This window comes from Filicampus tigris, chromosome 22, assembly GCF_054856515.1.
Source record: "Filicampus tigris isolate MCC_2025a chromosome 22, RoL_Ftig_1.0, whole genome shotgun sequence".
Lineage (NCBI taxonomy): Eukaryota > Metazoa > Chordata > Actinopteri > Syngnathiformes > Syngnathidae > Filicampus > Filicampus tigris.
In genome coordinates, this window is record NC_141238.1 from 6,491,233 (window position 1) to 6,513,804 (window position 22,572).

Here is a 22,572-nt window from a genome sequence, read left to right on the forward strand (position 1 = left end):
TTCCTTCCTGCCATCACACCTGTTTTTCTACAAGCGCCCTTACAAACGCATGAATCATCCAGCACAGACCTGCTTTTTCTTTTTTCTCCTTGACCTGCTTCCTTTCCTACAACTTTCCTTCCCCCCCCCCTTTTTTTTTTTATTTTGCTCCCTTCCTTCCTTGGCTTGAACCTGCTTTTCTCCCTTCCTTTGGTACATGTCCAATCCTGCTTGAGAATCCACTTTCTTGACTCAAATTTTCCGCCATTATTCACAGTACAAAAAGACTCTCCATGGCTCCAAGAGCAACCCGGGCTACACTAAGCTCAGATACTACAACATACTTCAGTGGACCAATTACTGTAGAGAGAACCGTCACGCATTCACATATTCACCAAGTCACGGATTTATTTTGGCAATTTATCCTGCGTTATTTGCTGAAAAATGTTTCACGCCTGATATCAAAACATTGCTCTGGTGCTTTCTGGAGGCATCCTGGTGTCAATCAACTATGTTGAACTGAGGGGAGGAGCTTCATTTCAGCAGGCCATATCATTGTCTAATAGAAGGAAGTGCTTTGCCAACATCTTGTGGTTTTAGAGTGGGTGTCAAGCCACATACTGTAAATACATTTCAGCTCCAAACGGCCAGGTTTTGTTTGTGGAAAAATGCTAAGGAGTTGTGGCAACACAACAAACATTGCAAAATACCTCAGGCTATGAACCACAACACACAAAACAAGGCATTTATGAGAGGGCGGAGTCACGGACCGAAGAGGAGCGCATAGTGAGTGTCGCTCCTTTGTGCTGCAAAGAGGCACTATCCAGGTGCAGAGGGAGAAATTGTGATAAGTTGATTGTTCACGTTGGAGTTGTTCAAATGGATAAACATGCAATTATGAAATCAGCCACGAAAATATATTTATGACTCGGCTTGGAGTAACTGATCAAAAAGGTAAAGGCAACAATTACTACTTATTAGTTGCATATGCACAAAGTATCGGTATCGGATCGGTCTCGGAAGAGAAAGTGGTGGCATCGAATATTACTTATTACTATGTAACAGCAAGTTCACTCGTTTCCATGTAAAACATTTGCTATTATTGCACGGCAAATCTTCACCCCGCTGCATAAATGAGAACAAAATGTAAATGCAAGTGCGCGCTTGTTATTTCCCTTTAAAAGGGGGCAAGGCTCAGTGCTGGGAATCGACGTCATTTCGCCGTTTTACACACGTCCGGATCAATGAGAGCGAGCGAACGAGCGAACGAGCGAGCGAGCGAGCGTGCATGCGTGCGCGCGCGTCGCTCTTCCAGGAAGGGATTATTTACGTGCGCGCCGCCGACACGTGAAAAGGAAACGCACGACAAGACAAAAGAAGTTTGTCTCTTTTCCGCGCTGGGCAATGGAGCGTTGCTGCAGATAGAAGAAGAAGAAGAAGAAAAAGAAGAAGAAGAAGAAGAAGCGGCGGCAGCAGCAACGGCGAGGCTTCCGTGACGACTTGTCCACGCCACCCGCGACATATAGTTAGAATAAACACTTTTTGGGAAGAAAAAAAACAAACAAAGAAGGAGAAGTGGAAGAGGAGAAGTTAACGGGAGATCATGTCTGAGTGCCCCGCGGCTGCAGCCAAGGTAACCATCGCGAGGGGGCTTCCGTTGCGGGTCTCGCGTTGGGGATTCGCTTTGTGTGGTTTGTTTTGATTTGGGCCGCTCATCTGTTGCTCCCCCACGCGTGGACTGCGCGCCTGCATCCGCGCGTAAAAAAAAATAAAATAAAATAAAAAAAAATCAATTAAAAAGTCGTGACTTGCATCGAGGCGCTCGAGGACTCGTTTCACATCGCAACCACCTTTGACGTCTAAAATAAATAAATAGATAAATACAATCCACGTGTTGCCCACGTTTAACAGCTGGACCGTGTCAACGTTCCACGCGTGGAGGCTTTTTGCCCACGGCATCGTGACAGAGTTGGGGGGCGGGGGGGGGTGGGGGGCGGTGTCCAACATAGTTGCCAAGCGGCTTAGTTTTAGTCGTTGCTTGACAATTAAAGCAAGATAAGCAATTGTTGGCGCGGCTCCGACGAGTTGTGCGTGCAACGTCATTTGGATTGAGGAGAAAAGAATGAAAAGCATCCGCTCCAAAACATTCGGGACACCTGCGCGGCGCAATATCAATACTCTAATCTGTTTCAAGATCATTCATTGAAAAATAACGCATTGTCATGCTTATTATACGTGGTCAAGGATGACACACGCGCGCCCGACTCAGAACCAGAGACGTTACACCATTTGTGTTACTTATTTACTAACATAGGGGGCGCTGCACAAATCTCGCGATCGATATGAATTTTAGGCCAGATTTAAGTCAGTCGATTAATTAGGCGAAATTTGAATGCACGTAAAGGCGGTTTGTGAGTAATGGCGAGTCATTAGCGAGTCTGATGTCATTGTGGGGACTCAACCCACCTCTGTTCTGCCCACAGCCCGCTTCTGTCACTAGCACGCCATTCCTGCATCACAAGCTTGGTGACCCCCAAAGTCCCATCTGCCTCAAGATGACTACCCCCCCCCCCCCCCCCCTTTTTTTTTTTTCTCACAGCACCCATGGCTAGAAAGGTTATTAGGTCTGTTTGGATGTCTCGCAAAAGATCTGCATGAAAGAGGAAATGGAAGACTGAAAGATTGGTTCTTGGCTTCCACAGGAAATTCCTGGTACATTCTGTTAGTGCGCACAAAAACAAAAATAATAATAAGTGACTGGGTGCCGACAGCAGGCAGAGGGACGAAGCAACAACTGAGCTTCATTTCCTTAAAAAAAATAATAAAAATGGCTCCTTGTTGTGCTCTTGCTCGGAAATGGAATCGCACGCTGGATAACTGTAAGCTAGCGTTCTAACCAAAGCAATGCTGCTTAACAGCCGCATCTGCCCCACGTTGTCCACCAAAAGAGCCCCAAGAGAAATATACACACATTTAGGACATGGCTTCTTCACGGTGGTCTTGGTTGTCTTTTCCACAGGGGAAACTATCCGGGAGAAGAAGCGCTGAGAACTTGTAAACACTTGCTCCCGGCGTCCACTTTCAACCGTTTGGAACGACGCGTTTTCCATGACAAGTCTCGGAGCCGTCCTTTAGTGTCATGACCGCAGCCTGAAGCGGTGAAGCGGGCGCTTGCGACCGCGAATACGCCTGTCACAAGAGATAATCGTTCAGAGTGACGGCCATGATGCAAAGGATGGCAAATTCATCGTGAAATCCGTCAAACAGTTTGGACATCGAGATAGTTCTCGGTAGGAAATGTTGTTACGGACGCCGATAACGTACGTCTGTATGCGGAATCGGGGGAAAAAAAAAAAAAAAACACCGATACTCCACACCGCTGCCGGCCTGACATATGATTTCCGGGCAGGTGGCGTGGAGATACTTTAAGGTCAACACAGATGACAAGACTTTGTTAGTTGGCCGCAAATGATGGCATTTTTGAACTCGTGGGCATTCTTGGACTTCGTTTGACCCAGTTTATGGCATTTGGTATAGTTGACTTCGAAATGTCTTCAATGGCAAGTTGTTGGTCTAAAAAGAGTTCGACATCTGCCGAGCTCAGGGAAAGTTTTGGAACAAGAGTTGATTCACTTCAATACTTGGTATCGGGGAGTGTACGTTAAATATGGCGCATTACTCGATATGATGCAGTGCTGTTCAAAATTTGCGGACCGCAATCTTTCCAAAGCAAAATGTGCCAAAGAGTGAGCATGACACAGTTCAATTCTTGAAGGACGTGCAATGTTGATGTGAATTGACCAAATAATGTATGTTTGCGATGATTCTATTCAGCGTTTCCTATCGCGTAAAAACGGCATCAAACGCCTATGTATCGGTCATCTGCTTACTTTGCGGTATGGCGGGTGCATGACACGAGGTGAGGCGGGCGACCCTGCGTGCGTGTGTGTGTTCGGAGGGTGGGGGGGGCTGTTTGGGTGGTGGGCTTGGCACGTTTTGTGAGCCTGGCTTTTGTGTCTCTGTCTATTCATAGCAGGAGAGGCGCTCTTTCAGTCCTTCCGCGAACCCGCTGCCAAACTCCACTTCCTCCCCCGTCCATGCTCCCGCCCCCGTCCATTCCCCCGCCGCCAGGCCAGCCAGCCGAATGGAGGACAGGCCCGCCAGGCTGCCCGCACACCTGCGTGAGTCCCGCACGCACGCACGCACACACAGCCGTGCTGTACTTCTCAGCCGGGAGGTGTTGAAGCAGATGTTGGCCGCTAACATCCGCGCAACGTCACCGGCTCACGGCTGACCCACGGCAGTCCGGCGCTGATAACGAGCTACGGGTGTCACATGACCGAAAAAAAGCTGAGCAAACTTTTTAAGTATAACCTCAATTAAAAAAAAAAAAAAAAAAAGACTTGGCGCTAGCCTGTTTGATAAACGTGTGTGCAATTTTATGCACTCATCACCATGAGTGACTAAAGTGGACAAACTAGTAGAGAAATGTCAATACTATTCAAGACTTTAAAGGAAAAGAAAAAAAATCAACGCAAACACATTTTTTTCAAGAATATGTTCCCAGCAGGCACACTAGTTGAAACACGGCATTCTCATTAATTTGGCGTTTGTGGAATATGAGTTAAGCAGTAAAATCCACCCCTTTTTAGCCATCTCAGGGGGGCGGCCATTTTGTCATTTCTGTCGACTGAAAATGACATCGCAACTGCTCAGGACTCGGGTAAGGACCAAGCATGGCTCAGCTTCAGAAAACAGGTCGGCCGTGATGTCGTTTTCAGTCGACAGAAGTGACAAAATGGCCGCCCCCGGGGATAGCGAAACACGAGTGGATCGACTCTTATTCCACAAACGCAATATTTATCAGAATGGCCTGTTTCAACTAGTGGGCTTGCAGAGAACATATTCTTGAAAAAATATGTTTGGGTTGACTTCCTCTTTATACCACTGATACTTTTCTTATAAAAGAAAAGTATCAGTGGTATAACAGCCTCTTGTTAAATACATTTTAGATTTTCATATCGGCATATTCAATGACCCATAGCTGTAGGCTACATTATACATCATTTTTATGCTAACGCTCACTAATAGCATGTGACAAGGCCAAAACGGTCTTCAAGATGTTACAGTTGTATTGTATTAACAAAGTAAGCTAGCATTTCAGGCTGCTGTAAGCTATTTTGTCACGATCAAGTATCCCAGCGTTCAAGGAAGTAGTAATTAGCATCATACTTTCATGCGCATTATACAAAAATTGAGGAAGCGCTTTTATTTTTCTAAATTAAATCTAAGCCGGCGTGTACGTGTTTGAATTCCAGCAAACATTGGCAGCCGACCAGATGCTAATGCGAACAATGCAAACAGCGCGTGATCGTGTTCAAATGGGTGGGACCGAACGCTCAATTACGGCTAATGCTAACCGCACTGCTAGCACTAAAAACCCGGCCGCGATTGGAGAGGAGCTAGTTTACACAAGTACAGTCTATGTTGCCATGTTTCCTTCCCTCCAGCGATTATTTACCAAAAAAAAAACAAAAAGAAAACGAGCGACCGGCCATATTATAGTTGCATTATATTGTAGTTCCGTATTTATTGATATCGGACTGGAAGTTAAATTACTCTTCTTGTTTAACAATCGGAGAGCTGCCAAGAGATAGTAGGCCTCACGTTCAATGAGTAACTGCGATGTCCAAAACATCCATCAATATTTAACTCCTTTTTTTTTTTTTTTTTTTTTCTCTACAACGTGGTAAGCTGAGGACGTTTGTCAGGCCGTTGGATGACATTGACAGGAAACTCTTCAGGCATTGTTTGAGAAAAAGGAAGAAGGGTTTTTTTTTCTTTTTTGCTTCTGCTTCCTGTCAAGTTAAGGCGATGGGTCACTTCCGCAAGCTTTGGCGGAAGTTTTGCCGGGGTCACGTTCGAAACGCGGTTCCCCCGCGCCGACCCGGCAGGAAACGACGGCTTCTAGCCCGACACCTCCGCTCGTCCTTCCCATGCGAACATGCGTGTGGCGGGAAACGAGCCGTCCGCAACAGTTGAAGGAAGAGAGGAGGAGAAGAGGGAGTGGGAGGGGTTAAAAAAAAAAAAAAAAGAAAGAAAGAAAGAAAAAGAATGAGGGAGGAAATTGCAGTGTGGGCAGAAATCCGCCTTCTCCATTTCCTGGGGAGGAAGTGGATTAGATGGGCAGGGGGAGGGGGAGGGGGGGGGAAGTCACAGACAGCTCCTCACACTAAAGTATGCTCAGAGCAGCATTATTAACCCTCAAACTCCCCAATTAAAATAAGATACTTTGACGAAATCGCAAAGCCCGATAGAGCCCGACGTCAAACGTGATAGGCGGTACGCGGTTGCTTTGCCCCGCCCGCGCGACTGATACTGTCTCCGTTCCCAATGTTCATACCTTCAATGTTCACATCGAGATATCGCGACGGTAACCCGAGCTGGGCTTTCCGTCCGTGTGACGGACGCCCGTTTTGCTGACGGTTGGCCAATGACGGGTAAAATGTTATAATTGACGGACTAAGCAGAGTGGGAAGCCCGTTTATTGAATCCGTCTTTCGTCTGTAGTCCGTCTTTAGTCTGTTTTTCGCGGCGAAGCTTCGGTGGCCGCGGCGAGGAACAAGAGTGAATTGTTGTTGCTTGGGGGACATATTTGAGTGAAGTGGACTGGCCTATAGGCGGGTACTATTCCCCCCCCCCCCCCCCCCCAAAAAATAGGCGAATGACGGACGACGGAACGGTTCAATTGATGATTAATTGAAAACCGATCTAAAAACGATTCGTTCTGATTCATCAATTCAATTAATCGAAAAATCGATTATTATTTATTTATTTTTTTCAATTTCATCTAGAAAATGATGTATTGAAACCTTTATTTCATTCCAGATGCATAGCACATTTTGAATGTGTCGATCAAATGATGCTTTTGCGCCGCACTAGTGCACAGAGACAAGCATGGTAGCAATTCTTTTTTTTTTCTAAATCGAATCGAATCGAAAATCGGGAACCGAGAATCGAATGGAATCGGGGCTTGAGTGAATCGTTACATCCCTAGCACCCACGCTGCAGACGGATGACGAATAACGGACGCTGAATTTTGAGTAAAACGCCCAGCTCTGACGATAACGATATACCGCACAGCCCTAATTACAATTAATCAGACTTATTGTACAATTTAAATTTTGGGGCCTTATAGGTCCAGCTTACTCTCGGGTAACGCCAAATGAACCACGAATTAAGATGACAGTTCACTCGCCGACTTCAGTTCGAGTTTGACTCGCAGTCTTTGTGCAAGCACGTGGACTAAAATCGACATCAAAATCAAGCCTTGAAATTGAATGAATTTTTCAAATTGAAAGCGCACCAAGAGCCCGCTTGAAGTGATGTCCATGGCAACAAGACTGCCCGTTGCCTTGGCGCGTGCGCATACTCGCTTCATGCGTGTCTGCGTGGGCGGATGAGTGAATATTTGTGTAAAGCGTGTGTAGGTGTAAGCGGTGAGCAACCGCATTACAGCACATCAATTCGCGCCACCCATTGCCCTTTTGCTCTCGTTTTTTTTTTTTTTTTTTTTTTTCCGGGCGTGCGTTGTATGTCGCGCGTCGGACTTAATCGGCGTGGGTTTTGCGCGCGTGGGTTTCTGACGGGAAATTTCCTGCCCCTGGAAGCAGCTCTTGTCCTCAGGAATTTCCTGAGTGGGCAGACAGTGCTTCCTGAATAAATGTTGTTGTTGTCGTGTGTGTGTGTGTGCGGGGGTGTGTGTGTGTGTTTTAACTCGCTGACCCGCTCTTCCCCTCTGAAAGGGAAACTGTTCTCGCATGCCAGAGAGCGAGCTGAACGCAGCCCCCTTCTCTTCCTGTTCGCGACACACTCCGTATGATGTTTTCAAAAGGGAGGGAGGGGGGGGGGGGAGTGGGCGGCTTTACAGCAAACTTTCCCATTGAACGCACTCACGCTACAATCTATTGAATTTGCTCAAAAAAAAAATAACAATGGGATTTTTTTTTTTTTTTTTTGCCTCGATAAAAAGCGCGCGGTGGGCCGCGCCTCGCTTGGATGGATTTTTTTTTTTTTTTTTGGGAGTTGCTGGCAAAGAGTGACAGCAATAAGCAGACTGCACTGTCAAGTTACATGTGGTAAACATAAAGTGAACAGGATTTGCAGGAAGTTTCCCGCCGCTGACGTCTCGCGGCGCAAGCGACATGCTGCGCTAGCGTACCGGAGGACAATTATAGCGTGCCGATCAAATGATGGACATTTCCTTTTGTTTTGGGTTTTTTTATTTTTTATTTTCTGTGACCTGAGAAAGGATTTAAAAAACAAAACAAAAAAACAAGCAACATGCATGTTTAACAAGCATTAACTGGTTTTATGATCAAGAGTAATCTGGCAACGCCGTTTTTTTTTCCTGGCATGTTTTCCTTCCTTTTGTTTTGTATTTGTATTCTCGCGTCCTTCCGTGCTTTTTTTTTTTGCTCGTCAACTTTTTTTTCTTCCCGACCCCCTTCCTTCCCTTCATTCATGCATCCTTACATCCTTTCCTTCCGTTGCCCAAATCGACCTTTCAGCCTTCCTTCCTTCCCGACCGGCCCGATGCCGCTTTAAAAAAAAAAAAAAACGAGTTCATTTAACTCATTCATTCAGTGCCAGATGTTTTCAGACCCTTTTTTACTCTAACGTTTAGAATAAAAAATTGGAAAAAATATATAAATAAATTCCTGAGATTGAACGGCTGGACCGTGAAAAGACGAATAAATTCGTCAATGGCAGCCAACGAGTTAAATGAGTTCAAAAGTATTTCTACTTTGGACCCGCCGCGTGTCTTTTAAATGCTGCTTTCACTGTTTTGGAGGCATTGTAGTCATTCAGGCAAACTGCTTTGATCCGACACAAGTTGCAACAAGCGACTCGCCTTTCACCGAAGTGACGTTTGAATGACAACAAATGTTAAAGTCTGTCAACGATTTGGAGGAATGACGCACAAAATGCTGACTTAGCTTTTCACGAAAGCTTAGCTTTTTTTTTTTTTTTTTTTTCTTTTTGACGTCGTTTGCAAATATATCAAACACGCAGGGGGGGGAAAAAAAAAAATGGAACAAAAGAAAGAGTCGGTTGGAGTCTACAAGAGCCGGCTTGCTCCAAGTTCTTGACGACAACAAAAAAAAAAAAAAAAAAAAATCACAAACAGGTCGCGCTACTTCCCGGCCGTAAAAGCCCCGTGTGATTGATGATGTGTTTTATAGTTGTTTGGACTGGATGCGGTCCAGTTCTGCTGCAAGGGAGCAAGCACATGCCTGCCACGCGAAGGGCGACGCATATGACACCAGGCGCCGAGGGAGGAAGGAGGAAAGTAAAAGTAGGCCTCGGCCGACGCGCGCACGGGCGGAACGAGCAAAAAAGGGGATGTACGCCGGGTGAGGAAATGACTCGCTCGCATGGCCGCATGTCCCTGAGTCAGGGTGTCAGAGAGTCACGGCGGGGCCTCCTTCTTCCCTCGTCCTCCTCCTCCTCGCTTTAGAGAGAGAGAAAAAAAAAAGAGAGAGAGAGCCTCTCGTTTTCTGAGATAGCTACGCCAATGTCCGCCTACTTGCGCTTTGAGAGGCGAGGCAAACATTTACCAAAGTACAGAGTTTGGAGCAAAGTCCCGGCTCTCCTGATAGAGCCGTGTTTGTTTTTATTTATTCTCGCCGAAGCCGGTTTGCACTGCGGCGGCCGAGGCGCACGCGGCACCTTGAGAGCAGTCTGGATATCTGTGCAAACGCTCGACTGCCGGGACACAAAGTAGTGAAAGCTTTTCTCTGCCTTTTTACACACACACCCCCCAAAAATAAAATAATTATAAAATGTGCTCTCCAAGTACCACTATAATGACCGACATGAAAATGCAGTACCACAGTAGGCCCAGGTGTTCATCAAAAAACAAAAACGTGAAGTTCAATGGAGAATGTGAACTTTTTTTTCTAGTGAAATGGGGACGTGTCGTCTCAGGCGGTGGCCTGTGACACCATGTCTACCACTATGATGACCGACATGAAAATGCAGCAACATAGTAAGCTCAAATGTTCATCAAAAAACAAAAACGTGAAGTTCAATGGAGAATGTGAACTTTTTTTTCTAGGGAAATGGGGACGTGAGAACTTTTTTTTTCTAGTGAAATGGGGACGTGTCGTCTCAGGCAGTGGCCTGTGACACCATGTCATACTACCACTATAATGACCGACATGAAAATGCAGTACCATTGTAGGCCCAAGTGTTCATCAAAAAACAAAAACGGGAAGATCAATAGAGAATGTGAACTTTTTTTTCTAGTGAAATGGGGACATGTCGTCTCAGGCGGTGGCCTGTGACACCATGTCATACTACCACTATAATGACCGACATGAAAATGCAGTAACGCAGTAAGCTCAAATGTTCATCAAAAAACAAAAACGTGAAGTTCAATGGAGAATGCGAACTTTTTTTTCTAGTGAAATGGGGACGTGTCGTCTCAGGCGGTGGCCTGTGACACCACGTCATACTACCGCTATAATGACCGACATGAAAATGCAGTAACGCAGTAAGCTCAAATGTTCATCAAAAAACAAAAACGTGAAGTTCAATGGAGAATTTGAACTTTTATTTCTAGTGATATGGGGACGTCTCAGGTGGTAGTCTGTGACACCATGTCATAAAGTGTTATGACATTCCAACGTAGAGCGTAAAGGACCCTTAAAGGGTACAACTGCTCCTTGTCACTTAGGTATACTCATGCTCTACCTCTATTTCGGACTAATTGGACTTGCAGTATGGTCCAGTGACTAATAGGCAGTCCTCTGTTGGATGAGCAAAAGCGGTGCGCAGTTTGTAGCCCAGACCTTTAAGCTCCTCAGTAGGACAAACCTCATTAACCTGTCTGGCCGCCGAGCGCTTCCGCACGGTCGACGACGAAACGAGATAGCTGTGATCTCATCGCGCCCGTCCCCTCGTTTGTCCCCGCGGGCTCTTTGCCGTTGCCTGGGCAACCAGCGCGCCTCGGCATCTGCGTGCGTCTTCAGCGCGGGGGCCTGAGACGCCGCCGGGGGGGAAACTGTGTCATCCACAGTTCTCAGATGATACATATATATGATTTGAAGACATTACAACGTAAGAAAGATAATGATATTCAAACACCCCCTAAAAAAAAAAAAATGGTCGGGCGATTCGTTTTTTTTTTTCGGAATTTCATGCTGCCAAATATTGGAAAATGGCAACTGCCTCAAAAAAAAAAAAAAAAAAAAAAAAAAATTCTCCTACTGTCACAACGAACCAGAACTGGAAAATCGTGAGCAACAACCTCTGGCCAAAAGGCCCAATGTTTACATTTGCATTTATTTTGCATTCTAATACATTGGACTGTGCGCTAGCAAGCCGCGCAATCGTTTTGCCCGTTAAGGCGGCGAGTGTCCCGGAGTGGCATCAAAATGCCGCCGCCGTCCCAGAATAGATACCATGCCCCCACTTTGAACTTCAAGCAGTATCGCTTTCCTTTTCTGTTTCTTGCACCCCCCCCCCCCCATTGTACATCTTTGCAGCAACTCTCCCGTGCCTTCGTTATTTTTCTTTCCTCAATCAACGCGCGTCTTTGCCACCGGCGTTGCTCTTTAACCTTGGCGCTGGAAGTTTCCCGTGCCGAAACCAAGCGCGGGCTGGATTACTTCCTGCCGAAGCGCGTTGCGGGACAGGTTTTTATTTTTTTTTTACCCTCCCCCTTTTTTGTTTCCCTGCTCTCCCCTCGCACTTCCTCCTTTGGGCTCAGCACAGATGGCCGAGACCGACATACCGGATCTAAGAGGGCTTTTTTGGCAGAGCGGAGACAGCGGCTCGCTCTTTGGGCCGGGAGTGAGCATGCCGCGGCCCCGACCCCGTGACCCGCCGACGCCTACCGGGGCTCTGCTGCTCAAACCCGTTGCCGTGAGACACTCTTGGGCAGCAACGACATTGAAAAATAATCGAAATACGTTTTTTTTTTTTTTTTTTTTTAACCCGATTGCGCCGATATTCATCAAAATGCCGAATATCGGTAAAAATCGGACGGACGATAATAAATCCATTTAAAACTGTGTTAACTTCACCATTTTCAGTTAACTTTCTACGAGATTCGACTGACCCGGGCAACATTCTGCACCTTTTTGTTTTTTTGAAATCAAAACAAAGAGAAGTGAAATTTTGAACATTTGTGATTTTGAAATGTTCTTTCTGTTGAAAATATAGGGGGCTATTGTTTTTAAGTTTTCATTTCACTTTATAAGACATGCAGATGACCCTGGAAGCTCCCTTTTTGTTCGAATTTTACAACAAAGATGTATATCGGCAAAAATGTAGAATAATAATCAACGTTTTGCCAATCTGAAAAAAAATGTTCAACAACCATAAGCTCGAATACGTTCAAACAAAGTTAAGAGTTGTAAGTTATTTTTTTGGGACGCCAATATTTTCCTTTTTGCTGAAAATGAATATCGGCTCCAAATATCGGTTATCGGCCTCCTTGACTACCGATAATCGGTATCGGCATCGACCCTGAAAAAAAACATATCGGTCTATCTCTAATTACAATTAACTCATTCACTGCCAGACATTTTCAGACTCTCTTTTACCTTAACGTTTGAAATTTTTTTTAAAAAATATATAAAAAAGTCCCTGGGCTTGAATGGCTGGATTGTGAAAAGACGAGTCAATTCGTCAATGGCAGTGAATGAGTTAACAACATCATATTTTTTTTTTTATAAACGTTTTGGTCTCGCAATTATGAATTAATTGCATCGTATTCACAATTAATAACAAAATCTGATCCGAGCCCAGATGCAATCGAGACGTGCTTTCCCGCGTCGCATCGATCGCTCGCCGTGAAAAACGTCCTTTGTTTGCCGGCGACGACGGGGGAGGCCGCCGGCTTTTGTGACGGGGTGGTCTGAGAGCGCTCCGATTACCGCGCGTGACGCCGACAACAGCTGTCCGACGCCCCGGGGGGAGGGTTTGAGGCGGAGGGAGAAGTGTGAGATGACTAGTCGTGCATCTGCCTGCGTGTGCGTGGGGGTCGGGGGGGGGGGGGGGGGGGGTGGGTCGGGGGTTGGACAAGAAGAAGAGTTGAGAAGGTCAGCCTGAGTCACAATACCAATCGTTTGAAAAAAAAAAAAAAAAGCGATGAGATGGCAGGAATGTGTCTACATTGCCTGGAATAAACGAGGGTGGGGGGGGGAAAAAAAAAAAAAAAAAAAAAAGGGGGCCGGCAGACAATGTGAAGATTGCAATCTTTCTGAGACGTTCACCTCAGATGACAGACAAAGCAAAAGAGGACGCAGTGTTGCGCCACTTGAAGTTGTTGTTGCTGCACGTCAATGTCTTGAGTGGAGATTTTTTTTTTTTTTTTAATACGCACACTAATAAACAGAGCCAAACAGATCCGAGGCGATAAAGGAAAAAAATTTAAGCCTGGCCAAGGTTTTCACGTGCCGTACCGGGTCAACCCGGTTATTATTTTTCCACCAATCCTCTCTCTCTCTCTCAACCTTTGATTCCAACCTCCTCGCCCCGTCTGAGCGACTCTTCTTTATCAGCGCCGTTCCCGGAATCGCTCCCCCCCCCTTTTATCTCCACTTCCTCAATATCCTCTTTACTGCCTCGGCCTCCTTCCTTCCTCCCCAGCCCATCCCCCTCCCCTCCCCCCCCCCCCGCCATCCGGCCTTCCTTCCTTCCTTCCGCCGGCGGGCCGCCCCCTCCTTCCCCGTCTGCGTCTGCTTCACCATTTTTTTTTTTTTTTTTTTCTTTCCGTCAACGTTGCTGCTTGTTCCCCTTTTTCCTTAACTTCCCTTTCCTCCGCCCCCACTTCAGGTTTGCAGCCGGTGTTCTGGAGCAGAGAGGACGTGGCCCAGTGGCTGCGATGGGCCGAGAAGGAGTTTGCGCTGCGGCCAATCGCCAGCGGCTCCTTCCAGATGAACGGGAAGGCCTTGTTGCTGCTCACCAAGGAGGACTTCCGCTACCGCTCGCCTCACTCTGGTAACTCCCCCTTTTCCCTTCGGGAAAGGAAAATGGAGCCCCACTTGGACTAAACCGGACCATTACTTCGAAAAAGCAAATCCAAGTCACCAAAACGCTGCTTTAAAGCAACATCAACGAATCGATAAAGTCACCCAGAGCAAGAATGCAAACGGGGGGGGGGGGAGTAGGGGACGGTTAGTCCAGGAAGTACGGACCTCAACCGTTGCCCCGGCAACACTAGCAGCCAGGCGGGTTCAAGCAAAACATTGCGCGGCCCTCCTCCTTCCCCCCACCCCCCCCCGAGCAGACTGCTGGATTTCTTTTCAATATGAAACAGGAATTGAGAATCAAGTCGATGACGCAGGTGTGATCATGTCAACAGCGCAATCAAATGACTTTGTGATACTTTGACATGATTGTTGTTCCAAAAGTCCAAAATAATCAACTTACTGACTCAATGTAAAAAAAAAAAAAAAAAAAAAAATAGGGCTGTGCAATTAATCGATATTCAATGACAATTATTACACTCCACGATCACAAAATTGGCATCATCGTAAAAAATGATTATTAATATGCATTTATGTCCGACGCACTGTTTACACAAGGAAATCATGCTTGCATTTATACATTTACAACTTAAAAAATTTTTTTTTTTAATTTTATACAAAAATGTTACGAATTTTGTTTGGTTCAAACGTAACCTACATAATTATAGTGTTTCAAAAAAAATGTATTTGTCTTTATTAGGGATGTGACAATTAATCGGAAATCGATTAGAAATCGTTTCAAACCGATTAATCGGATAATTGATTTGAATCGAGACGAATCGAACTTGGACATGTCGGCACTCACAAGCCCTATACAGCAACACCTAACGAAAGACAACATACCTAGGTCATTAGAATATAGTAATTTAGAGTGCTAAAAATGATGGCTTTAATTTTTTTTTTTTTCATTCCAGATGCAGAGCACATTTTAAAATGTGTAGATCAAATGATGCGCCAAACATCATTGCGTATTGCGTTTGTGGATGGCTGCAGCACCACACTAGCGCACAGCATGGTAGTGATTTTTTTTTTAAAATCGAATTTAATCGAAAATCGGGAACTTAAAATCGGAAAATCGAATCGGGGCTTCAGTGAATCGTTACGTCCCTACTCTTTATATTTTTTTAGGTTTAGACATGTTCTTGTTCTGTACAGGAAAAAAAGAAATGCTCGTTTGAATAATCATGATTTCAATTATGACCAAAATAATTGTGATTAACATTTTTTTTTCATAATCGAGCAGCCCTGGAAATAAATGTGTCAAGTCACATTTTCTGCATTTGCCGAACAAGACTCGCGTGACTTATTGGACTGTACTTTAAAGCGTGCCATTCTGTCATGGAAATACGATTAATACATTTCCACAGGTTTGATCAGTCATTTGCCGTTCCCTTGCTTTGCTTCACGCAACGTGTCACCAGCTTGAAATGTTTCCCCTAACCCCAAATTGCCCGGAGATAAACCCGATGATCGATTGGTGCTTTGTTTTCCCTTCGGCAGTGCGGCCGCTGCCATCGCTCACTGCCAGATTGCAACAAAAGTCATCATGTGTCGATTAGTTTGTGTCATGGTGCCTTGCCATTCGAAGCCATCCAAATCATCTCAAATCAGGAAGCGGGAAATTTTCCGGACTCGGCCACTTACCGCGCTTAAAAGTGAGAACTGAAAGTTGTGTGTGTGTGTGTGTCCACCATCACTTCCTTTATGAGCCTCATTTCCTTCTTATGGTAAAAGCGCTTTTTTTTTTTTTTTTTCCAGGGCTGTCAAACATTATCTCGGTGTTCCTTCTTCTTGATGTGAAGTTATTTGTTAAACCTGTTTTGATCCCATTTGGCCGTCGTCATAAGTCAACACGGCGCTGTTAATCATTGAGCGAACTTCCCGTTTCGGCTTTGTCCCCTTACTGTAGGGCCACTTGAAGGAGAGCGGCGGGCTTGTAAAAGGCTAATAGGCCTCGTTTAGTTCCGTCCACATCGATTGAACGCAGGCTGCTCGAGTCACGATTCCACCATTTGTCCGCTCCAAAAGTGTTGGAACGGCAAGGTCGGTTCCTCGCTGTCACAACTGGAACATGCGACTGGTGGGTGTTTCACACCGCTGACAAAACAGTGGGTAAAAAATAGGGATGGACCGATTAATGGACCGATTCACTTCAAGGAACTATATGTTTAAATTTAAATTTTTGTTTAAACTATTTGTTTAAATTTTCAGTTGTTTTTTTTTAACCCGATTGCGATTTAATATGCGATAATTTTTTTTCAGGTCCTATTCTCATGTGTTTTTTAACACACACAAAAAAAAATTAATGTGCATTACAATTAGGGATGGACCGATTATCAGCCAGGCCGATTATCGGCGCCGATATTCATCAAAATGTCGAATATCAGTATCTGTCTTATTTTTTTTTTTTTTAAATCTTATGGCTGATAATATATCCATTTCAAACTGTGTTAACTTCAAGGAACTATTTATGTCAATTTCCAGTTAACTTTATGAGAGATTCAAACTGACCCTGGGAACGCTCGGCACCTTTTGCTCTTGTTTGAAATCGAAACAAAGAAATGAAATTTGAACATTTCTGTCATTTTGAAATTTTGGAGGACTTTCTACAGAGTCGAAAACTATTGGGAGCAATTGTTTACGTTTTCATGCCACTTTTGAAGACCCCTGAACTTTGTTCGAATTTTACAACAAAGATGCCAAAAAATGTATAATCATAAAAAACATCAACATTAGGCACATCTGAAAAAACTGAATAGGGAGTATAGTTATCCTTCCATTCTTACTCAAGCTTCACGCTGCCTGGAAATCACAGAGAAGTCGTCGCCTTCCTTAGAAATCTACAATCGTAACTTCCCGTTTTCTAAAAAAAAAAAAAAAAAAAAAATGTGTTTATTTTTTTTTTCAATTTCCCCTACAGGTGACGTCTTATACGAGCTGCTGCAGCACACCCTGAAGCAGAGGAAGCCCCACGTCTTCTACCCATCCGGCTACTTTCCGGGAAATTCCTTCCACCTGCTGCCCGAGAGCCCGGCGCAGCAGCACCTGAAGCTCGAAGGTCAGCGCCCCAATTTCAAACTCGGACTGCCGCGCCGATCGTGAGCTTTCCGCGCGCTCGAATGACTGATGCCGTTTTCTGGCACTGACGTGAAGCGACGCAATTTGAAAGCCAACAAACGCGCGAGAGGCCGCCACAAAAACTGACTTGGAAACTATGAAACCCGTTCCACAAGGAAACGCTGCCGTAGTTCAAGTGCAACCCAAAATGCTGACTGTTGAAGCGTGCGCACAAATGTAACCGTGGCGCCACAAAGGGTGTTGAAATGTATGGAGCAAATGACTTTGGGATAATAGTGACACCTAGTGGACAGTGGCCATAACATGGCACTCTCACAAAAAGCCTTTTGAAGCATTACTTCTTTGTTTGGTTCCGTTTTTTTTTTGGTCATTTGTCATTGGTAGTGTGCAACTTCCTGGCAACAACAACCCCGCCCCATTATTCATGTTCTGTCCAAAATCTGGACCAGATTGCACATCAAATTGCACGAAACAAAAAAAAACAAAAAAAAAGCTCTGGTTCGTTTGGATCGTTTTTTTTTTAAATTTTCTATATGGTGTGTGGATAAATTCATGCTTAGATGTGTTAGCTCTATACTTGTTATCTGACTAACCATTTACTGGCACTCGTTTGGTAAAATTTTGTGACAATGTCTTGTTATGGTTGATTTGCTCTGATTTCAGCCACCAAAACATTTCCTTAGTGTTATACAGATCGATTTATTGCTTGTGTTTGTCAAGAAAAAAAAATACGTCTGAAGAGGACCTTGAAAAAAATAATTGCATATTAAATAGGGGCGGGAACGATAATCGTTTTTTCGATGCATCGTTTGACGTATTAAAGAGATTCTGAATCGATTCATAGGTGTTGATCATCGCGATTTAAAGTTTCGCTGAAAAAAGCGTGCGCAAGCGATTACGTGCGTTTGCACGTCAGACGTCTGCGCTAGGCTAAGATAATACGCGACAAGGTGGCGGAACAAGCAAAACCTCATACGAGCGCAGCGAAGTCAAAGTGTGAAGTATAAATGTTTTCTCTTCCATGAATTCTTTGAAAAAGTTTTCTTTTAAAAAAAAAAGGTTTTAAAAAAAGGCACCGGTGTTTTACATGGACTATAAAATGTAAGCCAATGTAGCGATGCATCGGAATCTCAATCGAATCAAATCGTAGGCCTCTGAATCGGAATTAAATCGAATCGCGGGCCTCTAAATGGGAAAGGGGATCAAATCTCGAGGTAGCCCTAATATTAAATCACGAAATTGAGGAAAAAACGAAATTGTTCATCCCCCAAAGTGCACCAGGTCACATTGTCATTTATTGTGCTCATGTTGCTAACCAAATAAGCAGAAACAAAAGCAGCACTCAGTACACCGCGAAGCATTTTTTACGCCACTGGCCGAGCCAGTTTTTTTCCTTTCTTTTTGTTCCCTTTTTGGCACGCACGCCGAGTGTCAACAAAAACAAGTTTAAGCGCATGCAAACCCGTCGTTTCGGCCAAGTTCTCCTTCGGCCGTCCCCTTAAGCGAAATGAATCATAATGCGGTAGCAATTGCCTGCCATTGTTCCGACAAGAATGCTGCGAGCTGGGTGACAAATTGCCACGCCGCATCCACCGGTCGGATATTCACCCCGTTTGTCGCCATCCCTCCCCTCCACCCCCCCCCCCCCCCCCCCCTACAGAAACGGTACGACGGGCGCCGTGCGCCACCGAGCCCGCCCCCCAGCACCCGCCGACCATCGAGCTGCGACACCGCTCCCGCTCGCCCCACCAGCAGCCGGCGCCGCCGTCGCGCCGATCCCCCGCCGCCCCCAACCACCGCCAGCCCGCCGCCGAGGACCACCTCCAGGCCTTCTCCCAGCTGCCGGACAGCAACCACCACTTGCCCGAGGACACGTACCCCATGCCCGTTTCCCCCGCCGCCGCCAACGGTCGCTGCGCCACCCCCAAGGCGGAGCCGTGTCTGGGCAGCCCGGGAGGCCAGGAGGTGGGCCCGCTCCGGGTCATCCAGCTCATGCCCAGCGCCATCATGAACCCTCTGTTCCCGAACTCGAGTAGGAGCGCCGGCGCCGGCGGCGGCGGCGGCGGCGGCGGGACCGCCCCGGACTTCAGGAACAGCCGCGGCATGCACGCGGAGAACGGCCGCGAGCTCAAAGTCGAGAGGAGTCACCAGACCGTGCCGCAGCATCTTATCCAGCATCAGGACGAGGCAATCTACAGGAACTTCCTCATGCCTGTGTCTCCGCCCGAGGAACACCAAATGCCCATTGGGCGCATAGCAGGTAAATTGCTTCACCGCCGGAATGCAAACGGGCGGACGCCTTGGATCGATCCACGAAAACCGTCCGGTGAGGAAGCCTTTTGGAAATATTCCGAGAAGGACATTTTGAAGCCGCAGTTTATTTTTCCCAATGGGCTATTCCAGTAAACGATGTTGAAAAAGAACACATTTTTGCTCAATTTTTGGAGTCGGAGATGCAAGTCACATTTTCCAGATGGATTTTTTTTTTTGAGCACGTTTTTCTATAGTTTGTCTCGATCGTGTTTTCATAATCACACGATAATGTCGCGTGTAATATAGTAATTAGGGCGGTCCGAGTTAAAGCGTTAACTGTGGAGATTAATTTCAATTTTATAAATGCACAAAAAAAAAATTAATTAACTCAGTTAACTCACTTTTATTGCTGACCTCTGCTGACTGTGCAGCCAAACTGAGAGGAGAGTCACTGTCGCAAAGACACGTTTGCCTTTTGGTAGTTTTACTTGAAAAAGTTGCTCGACGGCTCATTGGAGAAATTCAAAATAATTTGCACATTTTGCAAAGCCAAATTCAAATACCATAGTGTATCTTTCAACGGTTGTATTTGACAGGAAAAGAATCGTATTCAAGGATCAAAGGAAGCTATTGGAACAGTCTTTGAATCGAAATGTACTTTTGTTTTTTTTCCACATTGATTCCAAAATTTTACTCAAGTAAATATCGGTTCCAAGCTTCGTAAAAAAATTGTTGAAAAATGCGATTAATCGAGATCAATGATGGAAAATTCGTTAAAAAACAATTAAACGCTTGACAGCACTAATAATAATATACCGTCGCTGTCCTGTGGAAAACACTTATTTACATTTTGTCCAATTTTCTTATTTTTACGTGAATGGAGTTTTCGCGTTACAAACATTGCATTAACATGATTTTTTTTTGTTTTTTTACCAAAATTGGACATACGTGTTTTTTACAGGGCAGCGACGATATTTTTTAATATGTATTAGGGCTGCTCGATGATGCCAAAAACTTTAATCGAGATTATTTTGATAATAATTGAAATCATTATTATTCAAAAGATCATTTATTTTTTAGTACAAAACAAGAAAATGTTTGAAAGTGAAAAATATAAAGACAATTACATTTCTTTGAAACACCATGTAAGTTCCTTTTGGACTAAACAAAATTGATCAAATTAGTTATTAAGGATGCAAATGTGTACATTCAAGTACGATTTCCTTGTGTTGGATATAAATGCATATTAGTAATCGTTTTTTTTACGATTATGCCAATTTTGGGCTCACGGAGTGTAATAATTGTAATTGAATTCCGATTAATTGCGAATTAATTGGTTCAGCAACAGGTGGATTTTTTTTTTTTTCAGAAACGTCATAGCCTAGCTAAAATCTGTCCTGTGCAGAGGTCAAATTTATAAACCCAAAAATTGAAAGTATCTCCAAAAAAAAAAAAAAAAAAAGTAAAGATACTCTCGATAGAAGAAAAGAACTGGTCAAGAATCGAAAGGAGCGCGTCGATCATACTTTTGTCCATTTTCCTGGACTGGATTGCTGATTGGCTGTGGCGTTTTGTCCTGGCAGACTGCCGGCTTCTGTGGGACTACGTCTACCAGCTCCTGTCAGACAGCCGCTACGAAAACTACATCCGCTGGGAGGACCCGGAGAACAAAATCTTTCGCATCATGGACCCCAATGGCCTGGCCAGGCTGTGGGGCAACCACAAGGTAAAAAATGAGGCAATTTTTGATCCTTTTATGATATTCTCAACACCTTGCATTTCTCTGGGCTTACAGAACAGGACCAACATGACGTATGAGAAGATGTCACGAGCACTGAGACACTACTACAAGCTAAACATTATCAGGAAAGAGCCCGGACAAAGACTGTTATTCAGGTAACGACCGATTTCCGCAGCCGTCCCGTGAACGATGGCGAGCACGTAACAAAAATCGACGGCTTTGCCGTTGGCCAGGTTCATGAAGACCCCAGACGAGATCGTCAACGGCCAGACGGACCGCCTGGAGCACTTGGAGTCCGACACATACGAACAAATTTACATCAAAGAGGAGTGCTGAGGACCTCGGGGGGGGGGAGGGGAAAAAGCGAGTCCGTGAACTTTTACTACTGCAAAAGCCGCCGATGCCTTTTCGAAGCAGCTTGAACAATCGTCGTTGAACCTCAAAGGTCTCGGGCATTTGCTGTTGGCAGTCCCCAATACAGAGATATGAAATATTTCCAAAAATGCCTTTGGTTAATTTACTGTAGTTTTAATTTGCCTCATGGACAAGCTCTGAATATATTTTTTTTTTTTGTGAACTGCAAAAGCAAACCAATCACTTTTTGTGCTTTTTTTGGGGTAATTTTATTTGGCAACTTCACATGCATTATACTGTGGCAATGTGCGTGCGTGTGTGTGTGTGTGTGTGTGCGCGCGCGTGTGTGCAGGATGATTTGACGATGGAATAAACATTTTTGATCAAAGTGAGCTTTCTTTTTGTGAATTGTATAGTGCTGTCAAGCAATTAATTTTTTTAAACTAATCAATCGCAAAATTTTCCCTAATTGATCGCGATTAATTGTATTTTTCAACTACATTTTTAAGGAGGTTGGAACCGATGTTTACTTCAGTAAAATCTTGGAATGAATGTGGAAAAAAACAAAAGTATATTTCGATTCAGAGACTGTTCTAACAGCTTTCTTTGATTCTTGAATACGTTTTCATCTTTTCTTGTAAAATCCAAAAGTTGGTATTTGAATTTGGCTTTGCAAAATATGCAAATTATTTTGGATTTCTCCAATGAGCCGTCGAGCAACTTTTTAAAGTAAAAGGCCGTCTTTGCGACAGTGACTCTCCTCCAAGTTCAGTTCAGAGGTCAGCTGCTACAGGAAGTAAATCAAACTGAGTTAACTCAGTTAATTTTTATCAAATGTATATGAATCTCCATAGTTCACGCTTTAATGTTGACAGCCCTAGAATTTTAGTTTGAAGAATTAAAAAAAAATAATAATAATAAGTTGAGTGGTGCAATTTATAAGTTCTCCACTTGAGGGCACTGGTGTACAAGTTAAGGTGAAGCTTTTTTTTTTCTTGCAGAAAATAAAATAGTAGACAGTTGTTGGAAAATGGCAAATGCTTGCCGTTGAAATGTCTGGTTTTTTTTTTTCTTTTCAAAATGGTTGATGGTTGTTTTAGATATAACCACTATTTTATGTTTTTA

General features: G+C 44.6%; 2 protein-coding genes across 3 annotated transcripts in view; one reads left to right on the top strand and one right to left on the bottom strand.

Moving 5' to 3' along the window:
• syn3 (synapsin III) overlaps positions 1 to 22,572 on the bottom strand; it is a 191,458-nt gene that overhangs the window by 106,855 nt on the left and 62,031 nt on the right. The window lies entirely within an intron of this gene.
• etv6 (ETS variant transcription factor 6) lies at positions 1,234 to 21,835 on the top strand. Of its 2 annotated transcripts, none has more exons than XM_086023063.1 (8): positions 1,234 to 1,612; positions 4,013 to 4,160; positions 13,828 to 13,992; positions 16,942 to 17,079; positions 18,760 to 19,359; positions 20,936 to 21,078; positions 21,148 to 21,248; positions 21,327 to 21,835. In XM_086023063.1, the coding sequence occupies exons 1-8, from the start codon at positions 1,583 to 1,585 to the stop codon at positions 21,427 to 21,429; spliced, it is 1,428 nt and encodes a 475-aa protein (XP_085879189.1). In that variant the 5' UTR covers positions 1,234 to 1,582; the 3' UTR covers positions 21,430 to 21,835. The 2 variants fall into 2 exon arrangements, with proteins under 2 accessions (XP_085879189.1, XP_085879190.1); XM_086023064.1 differs by having other exon boundaries at positions 4,016 to 4,160.

Bases quoted from the DNA above. Each gene is read 5' to 3' on its own strand.
- etv6 (XM_086023063.1), top strand. From the start codon at position 1,583: ATGTCTGAGTGCCCCGCGGCTGCAGCCAAG. The intron at 19,360-20,935 runs GTAAATTGCTTC...TTGTCCTGGCAG, and splicing joins GCCCATTGGGCGCATAGCAG to ACTGCCGGCTTCTGTGGGAC. The intron at 21,079-21,147 runs GTAAAAAATGAG...CTGGGCTTACAG, and splicing joins GGCTGTGGGGCAACCACAAG to AACAGGACCAACATGACGTA.